Source organism: Phaethon aethereus (assembly GCF_964289735.1).
Source record: "Phaethon aethereus genome assembly, chromosome: Z".
Lineage (NCBI taxonomy): Eukaryota > Metazoa > Chordata > Aves > Phaethontiformes > Phaethontidae > Phaethon > Phaethon aethereus.
The window spans coordinates 83,366,438-83,390,715 of NC_138577.1; the positions used below are offsets into that span (position 1 = coordinate 83,366,438).

A 24,278-nucleotide genomic window follows, 5' to 3' on the forward strand; every position below is an offset into this window, starting at 1 on the left:
GAAGGAGGATGGGGGTACCAAAACTCAAGCTCAGTGACCTTTCCTGAGTGTTTGCATCGTGGAGCTCTGGATCAGACTTGAGGTAACAAGCCAGTTCTACAAGGCAGGAAGGTAACATTGATTGTGGTAGAGAATTTAGCTGTAATATTTAATTTTCCAATTTCCAACAGATAATTTCGTCTGACAGGTTTTCTGTGTTGGCATGATGATGGTACTTATAAAATTGGTTTATAGGTAGGGTTGTTGTATAACGTCCTGCAAGTTGACTTAGAAAGCAGGTCTAGTGTGCATTTTAGGATCAGAATTTTCTATTAAAATTAGCTTCTCTCAACCTACAAGATAACTTTCCAGACAAAAGAAAACCAAGACTTCACTTCTCAGCCTGTCTGTAGCTTTAACTGGTTGATACAGTGTCTGTCTCTTGAAAATTACAGATATTTTTGTTAGCTGTCATTTGCCACAGTATTTTGTTTTATATAACGGTTACTAGGCACCATTTCACCAAATACACAGATGATGCAGGAGGGGTCAGTATGAGAAGCATCACTTCAACTAATATTTTATCTAGATACAGCTGAGGAAAGAGCTGAACTGGCTTAATTTTATAGGTTTTTCTGTTATTTTTCCTCAAATAATCCAGATAGCTGTCAATTTGAAAATATTTACTGGGAAACTATCCAGTCTGTAGGACAACAAACAGACATTAAACACATAGTAAACATTGTTAGGTGCTTAACATAGCCCTACGCTTGGGACTTTTGGTGAAGCAGTCCTGAAACAAGCACTCTGTTTTATGGATATGATCAGACTCCTTTCAAAACCTCCAAAGCAAGATCCTGCCCAGTTAGTTACAATCCCAAATTTCTGTACATGGGATTTTCTTTTGGAGGCTTTCAACTGAACCTTCTGTTTTCCAGTGACTAGATAAGCAACTTGGTGCTTTAAGAAGACTTTGAATGTCTAACCTGCAAGGGTAAAATAGATGTTACTTACCTTTTATTTCATAAACCAAAGTCCGATTGTCTTGGAAAAATGTGACCAAAAATCTAAACATTTTTCATGTCTCTGAATTAACTTAGGTTACAGAACTCTCTTACCCATTTTGCAAGTTTTCAAAGCCAGGGCTTTCTTCTTGTATCCCAGAAGGACTGTCATAATGATTTTCCTCTAACTCTGAGACGATAATACTTAGAAATGGTTATCTAGTGTGTACTTGTTTGTGTGAGTGAATGCTCCCAGTCATTAAATCAAATGCAAATACCTAGGTAACTAAACTCACTTGAAATAAACATCACTAGAAGGCATAAAGGTCTGCAAGGAAAAGCTATTTAAGTGATAACTCCAGTAACAGCTGAGGATTTAACAGCAGGTAAGCTTTTATCTTAATGTTTAGTTCAGTTATGAATGTATTCAGTACCTTTATTGGTATTTTTGAAATGTGTTTTTAAGAAAAACAAGTGGGAAATATGCATGTGTGAAAACTTCCTTTCAAAGACATAGGTATTTGTGGACATTGATTAATTAAATATAACAAAATGAAACAACAGCAGCCAGCCAGTATGTTCTGTGTACCCAATCATTTTACATAAACTAACCCTGTTAAAAAAAAAAAGCACTTTCCATTCATTTTGCCTATGTTTAACTGTTTTCAGCTATAATTAATTGCCATGTCATGCAAACTAAATCCTCAATAGAATATCATGACTGCCAAATATATTACAAATTGCTATGAAAAAATGTAATTCTGAAAATTATTTATACTGGTTCATAGTAAATGCCATGTTGTTGTTAAAGTTGAAAATAGTGATGCCTGAAAATACGCTTTACTATTTTACAAAACGATCTAGTCTCAGTAGTCTACTATGTTAATGGTTTGTGTAACTACAGTAAAGCCTGCAACATCAATGCAGAAATGAAGAAACATTTCTTCTTCCAAAAAATTCAAAAAGACACCAGTTCCTTGAAACTAGAGAGTCAATTTTCTTTTTCTCCTTGTTTAACAGGCCAAGATCCATGCAAAAGCAATCCCTGCCTTAATGGTGGTACCTGCTATCCGCGTGGTTCATTTTACATCTGTACATGTTTGCCAGGTTTCAACGGCGAGCAGTGTGAATTAGGTAAGCTGATGCCATCTAGATTATATTGATTGAGTGTAAAGTTTACGTATATGAGACCTGCATAAGTGGTATATTTTAAAGTTGAAGAATACATAGACATTTGAAAAATTTGACAGTGAGGCCTTACTTGGGAAGAGAACAATAAAATGAAGGAGGTCCACTTACCCCTTTTCTCTCTCCCCATAAAGCGCACAGATGTGTATGCAGAGAAACGTAAGAGAATTGTAAATGAACCGCATGACCTAGAATTCATAACATTAAATTTATAAATACATCAAATAAAACCAAATAAACATTAATATTTGGGATAGTTCTTAAGAGCTTTGTGTAATTATTTGAAAGGGTAGTAAAATAAACTAATCCCAAATGTAACTGGGACGCTGAGCATTGAATGCTAGCTGGATATTTTTTCAAGGAAATTGTAAATATGATCATAATCATAGACATCTTTGGTATAAATTAGTATTTTGGTAACTTTTCTAGCTGAGGACCTCTTCAAGCTGCCTGCGACATCTGTGTTTACCTGCTATGACTGTGGATTTCAAAAGACTCACCAGTACTGTTCAGAATAACCAGCTTTTCCTTCCAACCAGCAAGCCCAAAGTATGATGAAAGTGGTAGTTTGGTTGTTTAGTGTAGATCTGGTTTAAGCTTTTGAAAAGTTGTAAGTTTAATTCCCTGATGAATACCATGGATTTGCCTGTTACACAGTTGCCTGCCAAATTTGAAAGAAAAAAACCTCATGCAATGTTGCTAAAATAAATTCAACCCAGCATATCTAGCTTGGGAGAGAAAAAAAAAAAAACCAACCCCACCCAAAGGTTGATATCAGTGTAGCATAATTGTCAAGATTACTATGGTTTTATCTGTGTCTGCAAGACCGTATGAGATATAAAGAGACAGTAGATACAAAGTCTCAGATGTTGCATCTTAAATCTTCTTTGTCAAGGAATATGGCATTCCCTGCTGGCAAACTGGAGGTCAGAGATTTTTTTTTTTTTTCAGATTATAAAAGAATAATCTCGCTAATTCTTGTTCCCTAGAACTCTTAGTGGCTTATTATCATGGAGTGGGACACTCCATGGCCAGTCACCATATTCAGATACTTTCTGTGGTGCTTAAGAAAGTAAACCTCAACATTTTTAGGCCGGGATTCAGGGATATTCAGGATATAAGGCATGAAACATTGACCTGAGAGCTTTCCAAATGACTAGAACAAATAAGACCTATCATGAAATTTGAACAGAAGTTGTTTTTTTAAATAAAAATACTTTTAAAAAAGTCTTTCACATGATGCAGCAATTATTCCTAGGATTGCACAACTGTGTGTTGGTTTGTAGATGTTTCACTTCTTATATTTTAATAATCAGTCACTACCAGCAGTTCACTTCAAACTAAGATGTTTGCAAAATTTGTATTGAAGTTTAAGCTGTGATTGTTTCAGAGGAACAACACTCATTAGAAAACACCATAAGATCTTTATAAAGAGACATCCTAGCTTATAACCTGTGCAAATATATGTACAAAGTAATTATATTAAATGAACTAGTACTCCAATTTAAAAGGCAAAGACAAGGTATTTTAGCAGCCAGAGGAGTAGGGGAGAGAAATATTATTTGTTTACTCTAGAGTCATAGGCACAGCAGTAAACCTGTGCATGATTATGGATGTTACTATCTGACTGGTCATTTAGTGAGATGGTCTTTATGGTGCTTTGTCTTTATCTTGATAAGATTATACAAGGAAGAAATGAGAAATGCAAACCAATAAGATGCCAGGGCATGCTGCTTTGCAGACTGAAATTAGCAGTCTGTTTGATGGTATATGATAAGATATCCAATATTTGAGATTAATGAATATATACGAGGTCTCTAGTACTTGATGAGAATTTTTTGTGCCATAGTCACACACTCAAGTAAAATTTTCCACCAGTACAGGAAAATACTACACACTGAACAGTATACGTTTCACAGTTATACAATGAGGATTTGAAGGTCTAGATTTTAGAAATTAACTCAGCAGTCAGAATGCAGAATATAAAATTGTGGGTCAGTAATGTCACATTTCCTGAGGAAATGGCTTCTTGTTTTGTGAATGAAGAGAAAGGAAGGTTGTGCATAGTGAAATCAGTTATCAAGCAAATAAACTGGTCACTTGGGTCTTTTACAGTACTTCATTCTTCTGGATTGAACTGGGCCTAGTAATAATCATGAGAAAGGCTGAAGAACATTTCCCTTCTAGTTGTGGGTGGAGTATAAAAACACTTTTATCTCTATGTTGTAGATATTGATGAATGCCAGTCTAACCCATGCCGGAACGGAGCCACGTGTATAGATGGCCTCAATACCTTTACTTGCTTGTGTCTGCCAAGCTATATAGGTGCTCTCTGTGAACAAGGTAAGGTGTAATCTATGATGGTCAAAGTCAACTGTTTCCATTCCAGCTTCCAATTCCAATCACCCTTCTGCAGTAACTCGACAAAGCATCCTAAAAATGAGAGGATGAAAGAAACTGTCAAAATCTGTGGGAAGTCACCAATGATGAGGACAGATTATAATTTTTGAGTATGCTAGACTCCCATGATTTGTGGCTCAGGACTTTTTGTTTAAAGTCCTTTTGCAGATGGATGAGAACGAACTTTACCCACATGTTAACCTGACTGGAAGTCACATTATTGCTCTACTGAATATAAACTGATATATTGGGCAGTTTCTGTGTCACGATAACAACAACCATACAGTTTTCAGGTGCATCCAAAGCAAGCACAGCCTGCTCATATTGCTTGCAAACTACTGAGAAGACACATAATGCGGTTCTCTCATTACTATGGTGATGCTTATGGGATAAGGAGTGGGAGCAGAGTTACTCTTTGACTAAGCTTCTGTCTTAAAAAATTATATACAGTGTGAAAGAGGTATCAGAACCCATCACTTTCAACAAGCATCACTGGAAAGCACAAATAGTCTACTCAATATGCCAGTTTATATATCCATCCACTGGGGATCACAACCTTGATAACTTCATCCCAGAATTTTCAAATTGATTTGTTCTGTGATTATTTCAAAAAAAGTAGGTGCAGGATCACAATTACAAGGAAGTTGTAAAAGGCTTTCTAAACTGGACAACTTAAATCAGATTAAACATCCAAGTCTTTGTAATTGTTAGAACATTGCCTGCAAGAAATCCCACTGTATTTAGAAGAAATATTTACAGTGCAAGATGCTTACTCAATATGTGCATGTAGAACGAGGAATAGGGTAGCAAAATCTGTTCTGTCAGTAGAATTAATGAAGGCATTTCCGTAGGAAAAATAAATGGTGTTTTAAAGTGTACTTTCTAAAGCTTGTGAAAATACTTTTCTCTTTTTCTTGAGCTGAATGATTCTGGTCCCAGGTGAATGAACTAGACTTTGGGATTTGTTTAATTAATATTGTGTATTTTCATGTTTGTTTCTCATCTTCCATGAATGGCAGTTTGCAAACTCTTCCGGCCCAACTTACAGAGACTTATTTGTTAGAGCCGAAAACTCTCAAAGCTGACCAATCCAGCACTTTTCAATGTTTAACCTTTTCAGTCATCTGGCTAACCTTGTAATCTGAAAAGACTTTCTGAATCTATTCTCCAAAATGGTAATTTGACAGTGTTTTCACAACAAAAGAAATAAATGTTCTCACTCCCTTCCTCCCCTCCTTCATTACAGCAAATCCGTAGCAGTGAGTAGCTCTCAGTACTGTGGTAGCTTTAAGCTGCTTTTTATGACCAACCTGAGAGCGCATTTTAGGTGGTTAATGGGAACATTTCCTCATTTGTCAATCAGAACCAGAGCCCTGCTCACTCAGCTTTGGAATTTAAATTTCCTCCACTTAAAGTCCTGCAGTGGTTTGGGAGTTGGGAAAAGCATTTAGTGCCAAATTTCCACTCCACCAGACAAAATAAAACTGTGTTGGCGATTCAGACATGGTTGTCTGGCAAGCAGGCTTTATTTCAAGGCACCAGTCCTGACCTCACTAGATTTAAAGACCAGCCAGAACGACAGAATGCGTACCTCGGTGCCACAGGAAAGGTGGAGTTGAGCACACCGAGATTATATTTCATTACTCTCTTATTTTCTCTTACATATACTATTCATTTTAAAATACTTCAGAAGAAGTCAGGCTGAAGGGCTTTCTCAGGCACAGTGCTGAGTATTCAAAATGCCATGGAAGGGAATGGAAGCAGTGAGCGTGCATTGCCTCTGGAAATGAAGCTCAAAGTAGGAGACAACTTCACTGCATCCTGCTCCCATGACACTGGCATAGAAAAAACATAGAGCTCAGAATTTCACCCAAATGCCTGCTTGAGACTTTTCTAGACTAAGGGGTCTTCTGCTGATATATTACACCTGAGTCGGTGTTAGGAGGGGATTTGACCAGAGGACAGTGCAGCTGCACATCAGGGATCTCCAGCAGGTGGTAGAAGTTAGAGGAGCCTTCAGGGTGATCTAACCTAGGGTGAGGGAAGTCAAACCTGAGACTCAGTGAGCTGTAATTGGCTCCCTGACAGCTGTTTTTCTTGCCAGGTGGAAACAGTTCAGCAGACAATCTGAGCCCAGGAACTTCTTCCTGAAGAGAGCTAAAGTTTTCTGATGTTAGAAATAGAGCAGCTGAAGGTGTTTCCTTTTTAAACTAGATTGGTAGCTCAGTAAGGCAGTATCACTTCTATTTCAGACTAGATTAAGAGTGACTGGAGTCCATCTGTTAGCTAATACCTTCATTTGCTCACCACATGTATCTTTTCAAAGTACAGATGCATATTCTGCCTGACACTTGGTGGCATTTGAACATCACTTCTTAAATGCAGAAATATCCCCAAAATACTTTTTCAAAGGGTGACTGCAGGCTACAGTAGATTTTGATGCAAGTCTTACCCTGCGGGAGTCATAAGTTTTGCATTGTCATCCCTCTGTGAAAAGCCCTTATGAGACCTCTCCATGTTCAGATAAATGAGACCAGACCTCAGATTCTCCCAATTTTGCTGCCTGAAGTGTGGCTTTGCAAGCTCCATGTTTGGGGAAAGAGGAGGGGAGGGTTGTTTGATACGCTGTTTGACATGGGGCTGGTGGAACCAGCTGTAGACGATAGTCCCCAGGGACCAGTGGGGTGTATGGAAGTCCGTGGCTGTTGTTGCATTATCTGGCCATCTTATTTGTGGTGAGGAGTACCTTATGTCATGATTAGTTACATGGGAAACAACAAAATGATAGAGATTTGCAATTTGAACCTCAATTTCAAGAAGTTCAAGTGTTTCAAGTGTTCTTTATGAAAACTGGATGAGCACCTGTTTAGATTTTCCTCTTCCTTCCTTGGCTGGCTAGAGTTTCCTTTTTCTCCTTTTGCTAGTCTACCTGGTGTCTACCTCCTTTCAAGGAATAGTGCTTTTGTTTTAAACTTAAGGTTTGGCTTTGTCAACTACAGGATCTCTGCAGGCACACCTAGACTAGCCTGTTTACCCAATGCAGCTGCATGCATGGACCTGTGTGCCAAAATGGCATATATGTGTTTGTTACAGGACATGCCTCTTTGGGATAATACAACCAGCTGTTCTCTTCCAGGTTCTGAAAACAAACCAGCTTTTTTTTAAAAAAAAATCATCCTATCAAGAACAATGTTTTTTTATAACCCAAGTTCATTGTTCAAATGTCTGTGATTAGTCTGGTCTTAATTGATTCACAGTGTTCCCAGGGCTCGGTAGCTTGGGATGGAAGTATTTGAGAAGGTCTCAGTGCAATGATACTTTCTGAAAACAGATGGTCTCTAACTGATGTCTTTCAGCTGAGGACGGATTATTTTGAATATTTACCAGAGAAATGGTTTCTCCTCAAGATGTGTGGGCTAATGGGCCTCAGGCTTTTGTTCATTAGCTGAAGGCAGACAGTCACAGATAAAATGCACAGCTGAGTAAGACTCTTACTATGTTCCAGTACCTGTGTTTCAGTCTTTATTTTCTTTAAGCCTCTTATAGAATTTCTTTAAAGACAAGAGACCTATTGTCAGCAGCTTATTGCAGCTGTTGAAAAAGCGGTACCTATCTGTGTATTAAACCTACAGAGAACTTTTTTTTAATGCAGTGTTTAAAGATGTTGTTATACATATACAACTGCAGTTACAGAGAACAGAAGCTGTGTAAGTAACTCCTTGCACACACCACTGAAAAAGCCTGTAAATTGTCATAAATCTTAAGACTAGTCAGACAACTTTTAAAACACCATAAATATGGCAAGCAGTGTTTCAGTCTTTCCATCATGTTCTGGAAAAAGGTTACGGAAAGCTGTGATTACTTCCCTGGGTAAGTATACAATGAACATGGAGTATTGTGTTTAGTAAGTGCTTGCACCTACTCTGCTCCCAGGTGATCGGGTCAGAAAATTTACAGCCACCTCCAATTAGACTTTACTGGTTCAGTAACTTAAACTTAAACCCATATGGAGCCCATACCTTCGTGTCACACTTTCAGCTTTGTTAATGTAGTAAGATACACACACTCAGGACAAAGCATCGCAGAGATGAAACAGTCCCCACATTTTTACTTGCCTGGTTTGCATTTTTCATCCTTTAGCTTCCTGACTCTTCCTTTCTCCATTCCTTTCTCCTCTCTTCTTATCAATCTGTCCTCTCAAAAAAAAAAAAAAAAAAAAAAAAAAAAAAAAAAAAAAAAATCCTGCCCCTTCTAAAAATCCTTTGTATTTTATAGCCATCAGCCCTGTCTTTTCCTGTCTTTGTAGATTTGGGTTACAAACAGGTGCAGAAGAAGTTACTCAACTTTTCAGTTTTGGAAAACAACATGTCATTTTGGAAAGGAGGGATATGTACATTGCTGTGCATACATTTCAACTATGAGTACCTATGTCACTGTTTGGCATCTGTTATCTTAAGAAGAGAAATTTTTTTATTTATGGATCATGCTCAGGCCATTATATCTCATTCTTTAAACTCAAGCCTTTGAGTAAAACTTTGTGTTTTCAAGCCTCTTTGCCTCCCCCATGCGCCTTTCAGCAGATCTTCTTGTGAATTGTGCACTCTTACCTAGCAGAGGCCAGGGAAGGCTTGATTAGAATAGCCTGAAAATGCTCTCTGGCCATGATTTTCTCAGCATGCAATGCTGCTTGTTATCTGACTTCTTTCCTGTGGGAAAAGGGAGTCCCTGAACAAGATGAATAATAAAACCTTAAGTGCCTTCACAAAGGAAATAGCACTGTTAATCAGGATGGTGTGGTTAAAAAAATGTTCTAGAAAGCCAAAGGCAGACTAAACTTTAAAATGTCCTAGATGCCAGGGATTAAAGCTGTATCTGCAGCCTGCCCCTCATACAGAATACAAAGATAAAAAACTAACAAGTTGGTAGTATAGATTACATTCCTTTTTCATAGCTGGGATTACTCAAGGCACAAGCAGTTTCCTACAGCTTAATTTGCTGAAAATAGAAGAGAGATCATCAGTGTGAGCGCTATTATGCTTTTGTATTTGGTACATTTATGTCTGTACTGATGACTTTTAGAAAACAATTTTGATACCAGCCTCCTAAAACAATGACTGCTATGTTATTAGTGTTGCCAGGAATTTTTAGAGAAATTATGATAAGTCCCTGAAGTGATATGTTTGCACTTTTAAATCCATTTACGTACATGTAAAGTCTAGTTTTTATCTTGGGAGATTTAAAAACTTAAAAAAATATAGACACTTTGATGCTTCAGAATATCAATAGCTTCTTCCTGTTTTGAATTAAGAACCACCTTTGTGCTGTGAAAAATATTATTCCACAATTGTCTTTCAGGTGGTAGCTGCTCAAACCCAAGAAATATCATGGTTAAAGGATATGTCGTTGGCATATTCTGCAATATGTGGCTTTTTCTGTACTAATAAGAATAGAGCCCCTTTGGACAAAGTATGTTACTGAATATTAACTATATTGACTTATTGAAAATAAGAAATCTAATTTCATACCCGGAATGTATCTATACCTTTGGAAAGGCCAGACAGTTGCTTTCAGGCACATTTTTCTTTGGGGATTGATAAAACTTGGTGGGAAGTGGCAAATTTCTGTTTGGTGGGTGGGGTGGAGAAGGTCAAGCTTTGTGTTTCTGTTCTTCGACATCCTGCAACTGAGGCCCTTCAGGGTGAATCATCATGTACTTTGATAGCTGGAACTGGCTGTAGTTGGAACAAGCTGTAACCTTGTGCTGAAGTGTCCTTTATGATGCCATTTCATCTGCCATAACTCAAAACAGTCTGAGTTTTCTCTGTGATTTTTCCCATTCCTCCCTAAAACTCTCACTTCTCAGTGGCAAGTTCTTCTCATCTTCAAGAACAGCCCAGACACATTCAGGCACTGTATTTGTTATGCCCATCTTTAATACTGATTTTTGTCTGTGATTCATTCCTGCAGTGTTGGTGCAGAAGCAAACTTGGAAGCAGAACTCTGTTGTTTCTTGCCATCTATTCTGTTTACAGCTGCGTAAATTTGACAAAATAATTAATGTTAAATTCACGGGCTGTTACTGTTCCAAGGCTCATGTTTATGTCTCTTTAGATGAAAGGATATACTGACTGATGTGAACTTCTGTCTATTATGCATTCCTATCAGTATCATCCCTCATACAAGCACAGACGATGTGCATTTCATTACTTTGTATTTCAGCTTTACAGCCTTCCTTAGAAACTGATGGCTACAGTTTATTAAGTTAGACTTTGTCAAGGAAGACGGGTTTTGGAGGAGGATTTGGAGGGGTAAGTTAAGAAAGGTAGTGCTGCAGCTTTGCATCTGTGGGCTGAACAATCACAAGCACTTTTTTTCATATTATTTTCAGTTATCAGTTTCTTCCAAAGCAAGGTAATTCAGTACAGTCACTTGCAGAACTATTTGCCCTTGCAAGTAAAAATTCCCATCCCCATATATAGACTCAGAAAACTCAGATGAAATGTAGACTAACTGCAGTCCAAAATCCAGGCATTTCTTTCATCCAGTCATGGACTGAAGATGTCCTCCTGAGATTGTCTAGATACAGCAGGATTTGATTAGAGTGTGAGTTAGAATAGAAGCTCACAAAATTGTCAGCTGCAATTATACTCCTTGCATAAATAATGTACTTGCAGCATGTACCGAAACTGGGTAAACAGAACTACCTGAAACTGTAATGGGGTCTCAAGGATGAGTGTTTGTTGTTTGCATTTGTACTGCTTAATGGGTGGGTATCTTGAACTTTTGCCCTGCAGAAAATACATCTGCTCGCATGAGACATGCCTGTGTTTCATGCCCGTTGACAGAGATGTGCTTTGTTTGTCATAGACACGGAGACCTGTGATTATGGCTGGCACAAGTTCCAAGGACAATGCTACAAATACTTTGCCCATCGGCGTACATGGGACACAGCTGAAAGGGAATGCCGTCTTCAGGGAGCACATTTGACAAGCATCTTGTCTCATGAGGAGCAGATCTTTGTGAACCGTATGTACTGTTAGGATTCCTCTAAACGAGAGTGGGCGTTGAGGGTTCAGAACTAGTGAAATACCCTCCTGATCACTGAACTTTTATATCTCCATCTTAAAATATACTTTCAGAATGTTTACAAGGCACATTTTGTGTTCTTCATGTTTATTTTTGCAGTCAGTGCAAGTTCCTTATCACTATTAAGGTATTATTTGTTACATAGAAAATACTTTGGTTTTGAGGAAGAGAACAGGAACTATTGTTTTGGCATTGGAAACCGATGAAACATTTTTTTCTGGAGGCTTTAGGTTTCTTGTGCACCTGACATCAATGACCACGCCAGCATATATTGTATTAGCTAGGCATAAATAAATAGCTTCTGTATGTTGAGTTGCACAATCTAGAAAATATTGGTCACAGCCTAACCAAAACTTGAAAAATGTAGATTAAAATACGTGCTTTTATTATGTCAATCTTTTTTGCTTTTTTTTTTTCTCCCCCTCATATGCACTCAAGTAGGAAAATAATCTGTTTTCTTTGGGAGACACCATCAGAAGAGAAGTAAGAGGATTGTTTAAAACTGTTAGATGAGAATCTTCATTTTCATAGACATCCCAAATTAAAATTGAAAACCTGAAAAAAAGCCTGTAAATAGTTGTTTGCATAATGAGTAGAAGAATCTTAGGAACAGGATGTCTGATTCATTCTGTGCAAATTCTTTTTATTTTCTTTGTTGAAATCTCTTCCATTTAAGGGAAGGTTAATAAAAATATCTTTCTGGTTCCTTAGGTATTGGGCATGACTACCAGTGGATTGGCCTCAATGACAAAATGTTTGAGCGTGATTTCCGCTGGACTGATGGTAGCCCACTGGTAAGATGCCTTTGAAATGAAATCATTCATTCATTTCTTTTTGTAGTGGCTTATCAAATTCCCACCAGCAATGAGGAAAGCTGCATGAAAAAATGCAGTCAGTAAATATGTACCCAAGCAAACAGCCAGCAAACTTATGTGGGACCTCTCAAAGTTCCCAAACAGAAAAACTCAGAAAGTCTGAGACTGTAATTTAAGGGTCTCTGCTGGAGGTGGTTTGTACTCTTCTGGTCTTATACAAGGACACATGTGGCAATTCTCCTCTCCCTTCTGTATATGGAGCAGAATGCATTTTTCAGATGAGAATATGGCATTCAAGCTCTTGCATTCGCTGGGTCTCTAAGAGTGCACAAAGGAGCTTCTCAAATATTGCTGGAGATAGTTCCAGTTTGTATGGCAGCTCTGCAACTAAGGTGGAGAAGCAGCCATCCTTCGGTGGTTCAGGAGGCCTGTAACCAATAATCTGTCCATAAAATTTTAAGATGCTGTTGATACCTCTTATTGCCTTAAAACAAGAAGAAAAGTCAGCAGAAGGAGAGGGAGAACACTCTCTACCCACCTTTAACCAACCTAAATCAAAGAGCTGATGGATACAGGAAATGACTGAGCTCTTTCCAATTTAAAACAGTTTCTTTTGTAGAAGGGACGGATGATTTATTACTGTTTAATACCCATTGAAGAACATTACATTAAAAAAACCCCCAAACTGGTTATGCTTATTGTTTTCCTTTCCAGTTGTAAATTCTTCTTAAAGCAGAAAGCATCTGGACACACATATGCACATGCTCACACATGCACGCAATGATCATTGCTGCATACCATGTGGCTACAACTTATGTGGAAAGACACCTGGGGCAAAGCAGTCTTCATTTATTACCATTTCATGTAAATAACCAGAAGCTTAAGGTCCTCTAAAATGCTTTGTAAATAAGCCATTTCTTGGGGAGACTACCATGTGTGGCAGGTGACAGCACAGGGGGGAAGAAAAAGATGATGAAAATTCTTGTTGCCTGACTGATTGCTCAGTGCATCTGTAGTGGTACCAATGTACCCATTTGTGCCTGGAGCCACAAAGTCTTGCAGGATGTAAGAAGAAGAGTTTCATTTCATCACTTTCTCTTGCCTACCCTCATGTATTTTTGGGAGCACAAGCTGGGTCATGGCCTTGAACTCTACTCATTCTGGATGAGTTCATTCTCTGTCTCCTGATCTGGTTTTTTACACTTCACTGACAGTAACAAGTACCATCTGAGAGTGGTTTAGATTTGGTTGGATCTCAGGGTTGGTCTGGGCTGTCTGCAGTGGTTGGTCAAGGAGCCTACACTTCACAAAGGAATCTAAAGTTAACTGAAAAACATCTGGGCATAATTGTAGTGCCTGAAGGGGCAGCCCATCTTATACTGGGAAATGTAAAACAAGATACATGCTCATATATTCCAAAGATAAATGTGGTATGTCACTGTATGATGAATTCAAGAAAATTAAAATTGGGGCTGAGATTCTATTTTTTAATTCAGGGTATTGGGCGAATGTGGTATTACATTTTTACTTTAATTTTCAATGTTAAGAAATGAAGATATTCTAGGAACAGAATAAGACCATCTGTCCAACAGATTTCTCTTTTGATTGATCTTTCTTCCACTTTATTTTTCTTTTCTTTTTAACAACTTCCCTCTGTCTCTTCCTTCGGAAACAATTTAGGTGTCTCTTGAAATCATTTATGTTTATTGCTTCAATAGCTTTCCTTCATAACTTATTCCATATGGTTTCTGGATACCATGGTTCTAAGTAGCTTTCTCATTTGCTTCTTTTCCCTAGTTTTTAACTTATTTTTCATACTTGCTAACCACTCTTCTGGTTACAGTGATTTATTACTTCTCTAGTAATTAATAGGAACAATAACATAATTAAATGTGTGCATCAAATATATTTCCCTGATGATGTCTTAAAATTCCAATGAATTTGAATACTGTGTAGGTAAAAAAATTACATAATTTATGTATTTGCAGGTAAACAGTATTCATGATTACATGAAATGCATTAATGTAATTTGTGATCATAAAAACCAACATTATTTCATCAACACTCAGGTTCTAACTTGAATTTCTGAGATTAGAGGTAGATCTTGTATGTAGCTAAAATCTAAATAGCCTTCTTGTGTTTTACTTATCAGGGTGCATCTATAATTCAGCTGTTTCTAACTTTGTTGCTGAGCTCCATGCTTTCTCCAAGATAATATTATCTATCTACAATTCTATTCAACATTTCTGGCATAGAGGAAGATTTGTCAAGTCTTCTGCAGATTCCCCTGATATAAGAGATTTTTTGGAGATACTATCAGAGGTGTTATAGATGAACTGTGCATCTACAAGTGATGTACATTCCTCTTTATCTTGATACTTCGAATTTTCTGCCAATAACAGCTTGGTTTAATACGAAAATCATGCTTAAGTGATTCTGTTAGGTTTTTGGTTTTAAAAAAAATAGTTCTAATGCTTGGTAGACTTAAAAGAAAAGCAAATGAACAGCAACAGCAAGACATGTTGTGGATAGAATTGTTGGCCCAGTGCTGCAGTTGACCCAGTACTGCCCAGGTGAAATAGCTGTGATACATTTTAGTGATTTCTCTTTCACATGAGTTTTCTTTTTGAACAAAAAAAAACCACCCTAGAAATGGGAATCAATGAATTGCAGGCTCTACCATTGGAGATTATGGAACAAGATTTGGATTACTTTGGTTCTCATTTTCCATGGACATAAGGAAAACCACGACTTCATTATTCAGTATGTTGAAAGGAACTCTTTTGCCAGGTGTTGGCATGTATTTTATTAGCAATTTCTGGAAAAGGGATCAAATACCTTTTTTTTTTTTTACTTCGCACCTAAAAGGTATTTCAACCAATGAGTTCAGTGGAAGGAAATCAGTCATTTTTTGACATTTTCAGCTCATGCTAAGTTGTGTTTTTCCAGATTTCTTAAACTGAAGCTAAGTGCTAGCCACCATTAAATATGATATTTGGACAAAACTTAGGGAAAACCAACAAACGTACTTCCAAGTGCACTGCACATTGTTTCTAACTACAGTGAGCTATTGAATATATGTGCCCACCTTAGCTATTTTTTGTGGACTTCATAGTCATATGCAGCACTGGCTTATAAATCTTGTGCTGTCTCACCTCCATTGGCTCCCAAAATACAGGGGGGGAGGCTTTTTTGAGCACACTTCTTGTCAGTTCATGGGAGATGAGGGTGACAAACTCACCTTTGTCACTGGCCTAGTAATGTGAGAAAGCTTAAATTCTCAGATGAGGTAGCAGAAATTTCCCTTACCTTATCAATCAGTGGGTGATCGTTTTGCCAATCAAATAAGCAAGGGCCGTTCAGTTTTCTCTGCAGTGTCCAGATGAGTTAGGTTCATGACCCTTCAGTGGGACAGGAGGTTTTCTTGGTTTTTAAGATGTGTGGGACAATGTGACCAAGATTTTTAAAAAGTGATTTAAGCTTCTTAGTGGGAAACCTACACTGAAGCCAGAGTATCCTTAACAGTCTCAACCCTATTGAAAACAGGGTCAATTACTTAGGTGCCTAATAGTGGACTAACTATAGTGGACTAACTATAGTCATCCACTTCTGATATATTGATATTCTTTTCTTCTCCCCTTTAGACAATACTGGCTGTTAGCAATTCATCAAATCCAACAGTAGCCCAAAAAAACCCTCTATCCCTGTGCATATTTTTCATGTATCAACTGGAATTTATGTTTAACTTGCAAAAGTAATGCCAGTAAGCAAGTTGTGGAATAAATGAAGAGTGGTCTTGTAAATACATGCTCGTATGCTCAGAGTTCCTCAAGGAAAATGTTGGTGTCTTGAATAATGAAGCAAGTACAATCAGATTCAGTGAGAAAGCAAGTAACAGTAGCTAAAGCATTTTGGTCCATGGGACATTTGCCCATGCCTGTAGTGATTCTAACTCTTTTCTGTAACAAGAACTTTTAATACAAGGAAAATTATCCTAACAAGATAGAAATGGGCACAGTCCTAAATCATAGTATCGTAGTTTCTCTTCTTGCAAAGAGAACTTGAGGAGGGTTTTTCTGGTTTGATCTACCTCACTGAAGTGTTTGATGCATAAAAATCTGTGTGCTTTTAGGGGGTTTTGGCAAGTTTAGTTCTTAATTGTAGAGTAGTTTTTAATTTAAAACTGCTCAGCAGTTTCCTGCCTTTCAGGCAGAACGGCATAATCTTATGCAATGGATTGTATTGTGTAGATAAAGTCTCACCATGCCCTGGTAAAAGATGCCTTTTCAGCATGTTGTGCCTACTACATCCCAAACACAGGCAGGGCTTGAAAAGTGCAAAATAACATGAATGAAGTAGTTGCATCATACGTCTCATACCCTAAACTTTAATTGTCAGTCCAGGTGCTACTTTCCTATTAACAAATTACTTTCCAGGTAACTGATATTTCATTATATTGGATTTTATTGGCCAGGCCAATTTGCTTATATTTGTCTTTTTTTTTGTGTTTTCTTTAAAACACAAATTGGGAGCTTCTTGGCTAAGGTCAGAGCATGCCTTCAAAGGAGCTCCTTGGCTAAGCTTAGGCTACCTTGTCCAATATGCAGAACAAAATAAGCTACAATTACACTGAACTGTGGAATCCATTGCTGGCCACCCGTATGAATCTAATTTGTCCTGATTTGCTGTACTGTATCCGTATGGCAGGAAGCTATCTTTTCCCAAATGTGTTCTTTCTCTCTCTTTTTTTTCTTTTCTTTTTTCTGTTTTTGAAAGAAATAATTTTTCAGTGTTTCCGGTGGTTGGGAGAGGTGGATTCATGTTCAGAAGCTGATGGGCCACATGAAAAACACTTTGGCAGCAGTAACCATTCCCTTTTTATATCAAGGGAAAAGACTTGATTGCAGCTGTGTTAGTACAACGTAGAAAGTCAATGCTCTTTCAGGAAACCTAGATCCTTACTTGTGGTGCAGCTTCAGCTCCCACCACAGTAAGAGTTGGAGATTAGGGTCCACTGCCACAAATGGAATATCAGCAACATTGGACATGGCATGGAGCAGTAGGAAGGGAATTTGTAGGCTGCAAACTTTGGCATATCTGCCTAGTCCCTAAATTCAGGTAATTTGTCTCAAAGGTGAAGGTAGTGAGAGCAGTCACTGAAGTGTGTTCAGAGAACTCACAGCACTCCCAACATTTTTAGAGCTTCATTATTCATTATTCCTGAAAATCAAACCACTCTCTGCTGAAGACATTTCAGGTATGATTGCACTGACAGATGCAAGAAGCAGGAGAAAATAATATAGTATTTTAAAGAACATATTTTGTTAGCTCTGCTTTTCTACTATTGCAGTGTAGTTATAGGGCTGTTCTGTTGGCATTTGGTGTGGGAAACCATTAGTTTTTCTCTGATTTACACTCTACACAAGAATGAAAATGACTATATGTAAGATTTTGTTTACATTTAAAAAATGACATAATCAAAATTATTCTCGCAGTTTTCCGTAGGTTTTTCTCCCAGCATTTCTGTGACAGCGAACAACGCTTTAAGAATGAAACATCGACAATCTTATCTCACAATTATCACAAATAGCTCTAAGCAATAGAAAAAAATACTTTTGGGAAAATCACAGTGATACAGGAGAGGAAATCAAGGCCTAAATATTCACACAACTATGTGAAAAGAGGAATTTGTCCATGCCTACTTGGATCTTTTTATATTTTAAATTTGATGTAATGCCAACTACAAAATAACAAAACTTACACTATCAGTGGAGACATTTAATAATGGGCTTGATCAAAGGGAGAGTGAACACAACGTGACATTTGAAAATATCTTAGGGAAATTGAATTTTAAAAATTCACTTAGTTCTGTGAATAGTAACTTTTACAGCTGTAAAGCACACCCATCCAAATAGAAAAAATCTGGTGTTGCTTTTGGCAGCTTCTCCATTGTATTTGGATTGCTGGTGTTTCACTGTTAAGGACCCTTGTGAGCAGGCACAGCAGTAAAGGAGTCCTTTGGAGCTATTCATGTTATGGATTAAGCGCGTATAGCTACTTGGGGTTGTGCCTTGGGCCTCTGTCTCACAAGGGGAGTTATTCATATCCTTTGGAAAATGCTGTTGATAATTAGTGCTTTGTAGGGCGGTGAGCTCACTCCCATTACATAAGATTAGTGCTGTAATAAGGAGCTGGCTAGTGTCAGTGGCCAGATTGTCTGTCACTTGGAGAATGCTGCCAGCTAGGAAAGTAATGGGGTATATTGCCATTTTTAAAACTGTCCAGAGACTCTACATTAGTTTTTCTTCCCTTCGGCATAGGGGCATTTATGCTTTGTGTTTTGCAGTGCTGGACCTCAGGTTGTCAGTGTTAGGTAGCTACATTAAAAAAAAAAAAAAAAGCAAAACAAAACAGGGGTTTAATTCTGGCAAAAAGAAAGCCCTCTCTTTTCCTTCCTTTATTTGTCAGTGAATCAGAATGCTTTAACTTGAGCAGATCTGTAACTGCACTCCTCTCAGAAATAGTAACTTTATTGAACACAAAAACCTTCGAAAGGCATACAGTATTGTAGGGAAAGAGCCTGCCTGTGAGGGTTAAATAAAGCAAACAAACTAAAAAGTACTGTAGTCAGCTGCAAACAAAAAGTTCATTGTGCCCATATCCCACAGGATTCTTGGAGAAGGAGATTTTAAATCTACCAAATGTTTTGGTTTTGTGCTGCAGTCAGTCATTACAGCCTCTTTTTAAGATTTTTGATTTGACCTGCATTTAAATGGAGGAGAACTATATAATGTTATTAATGACAGGTATATTTTTAGTTCAGTATGCTGTAGGCAGTGAGGAAGGCCTCTTGGACAAAGTGGTTTTTTGTCTCATTTTTACCAGGGAGGTCAACAGTTCCTTCAGAACCTCATTATGGTTGGCTCTGGGCTAGAACTATTGGACAGCTTCAAATGTGCAGTAGTTGTTGACATAAATGACAAAGTGGAGGATTTTCCTTTTTTCAGTGTCTCTCCTGGTATTTGTGCACCCAAAGAATAAGTCACACCCCATGCAATTTACATCATGTTGATAGTATATAATTAGGTTAGTGTGACTCCCAAAGAACATGTGTTATACCAACCAACATCTAACATCCTACCATATTTTTTTTCCACAGTAAAACACCTGCCCATTAGCAAGAGAATTTCACCAACTCTGCCACTCATTTGTCAGTCTCTGTGCTGAGATGACTTCTGAAAGTCCAGCATGCACTGTATGCCCACAAAATTGAACTATACAGTGAGTGAACCATAGAACCATAGAATAGTTTGTGTTGAAAAGGCACCTCTAAAAAATTGTCTAGTCCAACCCCCCTGCAGTGAGCAGGGACATCCCCAACAAGAGCAGGTTGCTCAGAGCCCCGTCCAACCTGGCCTGGAATGTTCCCAGAGGTGGGGCATCTACCACCTCTCTGGGCAACCTGGGCCAGGGTTTCACCACCCTCATGGTGAAAAATGTCTTCCTTAGATCTATTCTAAATCTACCCTCTTTTAGTTTAAACCCCCTTGTTCCTACTGTCTGTCTGAATCTTTCTTATAAGCACCTTTTAAGTACTGAAAAGCTAACCATGATGAAAGTTATTACTCTGAGAAGAGTCTGTACAACGCAGATAAAAGCCAATGGAGTTGTGTACACTGGCTTCAATTAGCTTTTAAAGAGTTAATAAAAGAGAGATCTTTTCTGAATGTTGTTGCAGAACTACTCAAGGTTCGGATCGGGACTCAGTAGTGAGTAGACATTGCCATCTAGTGGGAGCTTCTTGTCATACGCTGTGGTTTCTGCTGCTCGCGGAAAAGCGTTGTCATACTATAGTATTGTTTAAAAAAAAAAGTCAGAGAGTTATTCATCTGCTTCACCACATGATCAGCTACCTCCAAAAGAGAGTATTGATAGTGCTTTTATGTTTCAGCTACATCAGCTAGCCTCTTTTACTTGTTTCATTTGTATTCCTTAAATTTCTTTCCCAAATTATTTTTGCATAGATCTTACTGCTTATTCAATCTGGAATCAGTGCTTCTGGAAATACACGAGTGTATGTTATTCAGAGTCCATTTTGCAAGCTGTTGCATGGGAAATCAAAGAGTTTTTCAATACGTTCCACCTCCGTGTTGCCAAAAAACCCTTTCAAGTGAAATCTTTTGCAAATGTCCTTAGCAAAGCTCCTTCTGGGAAGTTGTCTTGCTCACTGTGTGACTCTGTTAATGGGGAGTGTTGGGTGCCTGCCTGATCCAAATCCTGCCAGTTTCCAAAATCCCACCCCAATCAAGCCAAGACTAAGGGCCTGAGGGAAGCCATTCAACTATGATCTAAAAAATATCAGGATCATGATATGTGTTTTTTGTGTGTACTTGCAGGTAAGTTTAAATATAGCAGTTGTCTTCAAATTGACTATAATTTAAACCAAAGCTTTACCATCACACTTATCTTGGTCCCTCCCTCAGCAAGTTATTTTAGCATGTGTCTGAATTGTGTATGTGATCTACCCTATAGAGTTTAAGGCACCACCTGTGTCTTTAAAACAAGGTATATACTTAAGTATTCACTGAATGGAGTTTTTAATCTCATGAATTAGATTAAGTTAGAATTGGTGAGTTCGGTGAGACTGCTCCCGTTTATAAAATTAAACAGAAAAATCCTTTGCAGGACTGGGATGAAATTAAGTGAAACAGAGCCTATGGTATAAGGTAGTTTCTTGTCTTCCCAATGCATAAATGTATTTAAATACTAAGTGAATTTAATAGAAGTATTTCAAACATTGCCAAATCTTTACAGTAATCTGTTTGATTTTTTTTCTATGGAAAGGAAATGCAATCCCTTTCAAACTTCCCATGAGTGTCTCATGTAACAGAATCAGTGCTGTATAACAGCATGAGCCACAAAAGAGGGTTTTCTGAAGTGATCCAAATACCAACTGTAACCTTGCGCTGATCTTGTTGTAGTTCAGCCAACCTATAAAACTGGGTAATTGCCAGGACTTACTGAAAATGAGATGTAATTTTTAGTTAAGGTATCCAATTATAACAGACCCTCCACAGTGAAGGAGTTGTTCAGGGGTTTTCCTGATAAAGATTTCTAAGAATTTGTCTGCTATTATGAAAAAAGTATATTCCTGTTCTTAACAGAGTTATTGGGAAGGGGTGAAAGCACAATAGCCAGTAAACTTTGCAGTCATTGTTTCAGCTTCTTTAGTGATAAATACCAGGCAGGAAATGTTGCTTCACTTTAAGATGAAATGGCACAGAGAGTATCCAGTCAGCCAGTCCCTACATCTTTCCTTGTTTTTTTGATTTGCCTCATTAGTCTTGCATTAAGAAGCAATCAGATAGGGAAGCAGCCAGAATGAAAGAAAATAAAAATCACATTGGAAATTACAAGTGCCAAAACAGATTTGTACTTTAAACTTATTTAAACATGCTGAAAACATGCTTCCTTTTCCCAGAAAGAAAAGCATTAACCCTGTAAATCTAAATGGATGTATTTCAAGTAAGTTATTTCCTAGCTTTAGTTACATACAAAAGATTATTGGTCTTTACACAATAAGGAGGTCAAGCAGTAAAGTTTTGTTTGCATCGGTAGTTTATTTTGTTGTGCTTCATTAAACACAGTGCTTGTTGACTATTTTGGAATGTAAAATCCAAGCTATTGATCTCAGCCACTTGGTGTGCCTTTTGGAGATAAAGGAATGGCTGAAATTTCCAGGTGAGTGTCACAAAGCTGAGATACTGCTTACTCTCATCTTGGCAGTGCAAACATCTGAAAGAGCTGAGTGGATCACCCATGAATAAGGAAATGAGTTCCTCAAAAACGGCTGATTACCTGAAAATTTAAATAACAAATCTCTTACAAAGTAGGATCTTGTTCATGATGGAAAGGCTGTGCTCATTGAATTTAATTAGCAGACATCTGAATGAGAAAAAGTAGTGACTAGCTAATAAAGTTCACTGCTTTACAGCTCTTGCTATAATCCTGGCTTTCTTAGATTTAGTTTATGTGAAAAGTTAGCCTGTTACCCAACTGGCAAATTATGGCTGTGAGTTAATTCAATGCCATATAAGGAAATCCTCCCCAAAAATGTACTTAATAAAATGTCTTCATGGGTTCTTGTAACCATCATAGCCAAGCTCCTCCTGAGAGGCAAGAAAATACATTGTCACTGTTTTACATACTGGGAATCAGCCAGCCGAGTGCATTGTTTAATGCCACACAGGAAGCCTGAAGGACTAAACCCCATCTCAGCTGCATATCTAACCCATGGACCATCCACCCTCTTTCTGCAGGAAAATTTTCACTGCTCTTTAGCAGAGAAAACTAGAACAAGTAAATCCAATGTAACAACATTTACAAGAAGTAAATCCTCGGTGCAGGCTTTGGTTTCAATAAAAAAAAACTGCACAGGAAAGATTACTTACTTCATTCTTACAGTATAATTAAAGGCATGAAGAGCACATAACAAGAGCTCCAGTTTTCAGCCTGAAATGATAGCAAGACTGAGTGGTATGGTTCCCAAATGACCAAATGAATGTACAGGGACCAAAATCCTGTCCCCAAGGCTAGGTCCTGTGGTTACCAGATTACACAAAAACCTAATTTTTTTTGATAAAAAACCCAAGTGTCTTGCCATCATGGATGTTGAGAGCTTTGCAGAGGGCCGAGTACAGTGGCACGATCGCTTCCCTACTCCTGCTGGCCACACTATTGCTGATACAGGCCAGGACGCTGTTGGCCTTCTTGGCCACCTGGGCACACTGCCGGCTCATGTTCAGCCGGCTGTCAACCAGCACCCCCAGGTCTCTTTCTGCTGGCCAGCTCTCCAGCCACTCCTGCCCAAGCCTGTAGCGCTGCATGTGGTTGTTGTGACCCAGTAGCAAGACCCAGAACTTAGTCTTGTTGAACCTCATACAGTTGACCTCTGCCCATCGATCCAGCCTGTCCAGATCCCTCTGCAGAGTCTTCCTGCCTTCCAGCAGATCAACACTCCCACCCAACTTGATGTCATCTGCAAACTCACTGAGGGAGCACTCGATGCCCTCATCCAGAGCATTGATAAAGACATTAAACAGAACTGGCCCCAATACCGAGCCCCAGGGAATCCCACTGGTGACCGGCTGCCAACTGGATTTAACTCCATTCACCACAATTCCTTGGGCTCAGCTATCCAGCCAGTTTTTTACCCAGCAGAGACCACACCAGTCCAAGTCATGAGCAGCCAGTTTCTCCAGGAGAATGCTGTGGGAAACAGTGTCAAAGGCTTTGCTAAAGTCCAGGTAGACAACATCCACAACCTTTCCCTCATCCAGGTGGGTCACCTGGTCATACAAGGAGATCAGATTGGTCAAGCAGGATCTGGTTTCATAAAGCCATGTTGGGCCTGATCACCTGGTTGTCCTGTATGTGCTGTGTGTTGGCACTCAATATGATCTGTTCCATAATGTTCCCTGGCACCAAGGTCAGGCTGACAGACCTGTAGTTCCCCAGATCCTCCTTCTGGCCCTTCTTGTAGACGACTGTCACATTTGTTAAATTCCAGTCAACTGGGACTTCCCCAGTTAGCCAGAACTGCTGACAAATGATGGAAAGTGGCCTGGTGAGCACTTCTGCCCGCTCTCTCAGTACCCTTGGGTGGATCTCACCCAGCCCTGTAGACTTGTGTGCATCTAAGTGGTGTAGCAGGTCACTAACCAGTTCCCCTTGGATTATGGAGGTTATATGTCCTAAAATGTACAGTCTGGAAGTGCTTTGCATTTTAATCCAGGGGAAACTTCAC

At 38.5% G+C, this 24,278-nt stretch overlaps 1 protein-coding gene across 1 annotated transcript in view; it reads left to right on the forward strand.

The window, feature by feature from the left end:
• The window catches only part of VCAN (versican), a gene marked incomplete at its 5' end in the record, with an annotated part of 102,773 nt that overhangs the window by 70,972 nt on the left and 7,523 nt on the right, over positions 1-24,278 (forward strand). The window contains 4 exons of the mRNA XM_082013490.1: positions 2,004-2,117; positions 4,401-4,514; positions 11,439-11,597; positions 12,369-12,451. Of these exons, the coding sequence (XP_081869616.1) occupies positions 2,004-2,117; positions 4,401-4,514; positions 11,439-11,597; positions 12,369-12,451 (470 nt within the window). The remainder of the gene's footprint in view (positions 1-2,003; positions 2,118-4,400; positions 4,515-11,438; positions 11,598-12,368; positions 12,452-24,278) is intronic.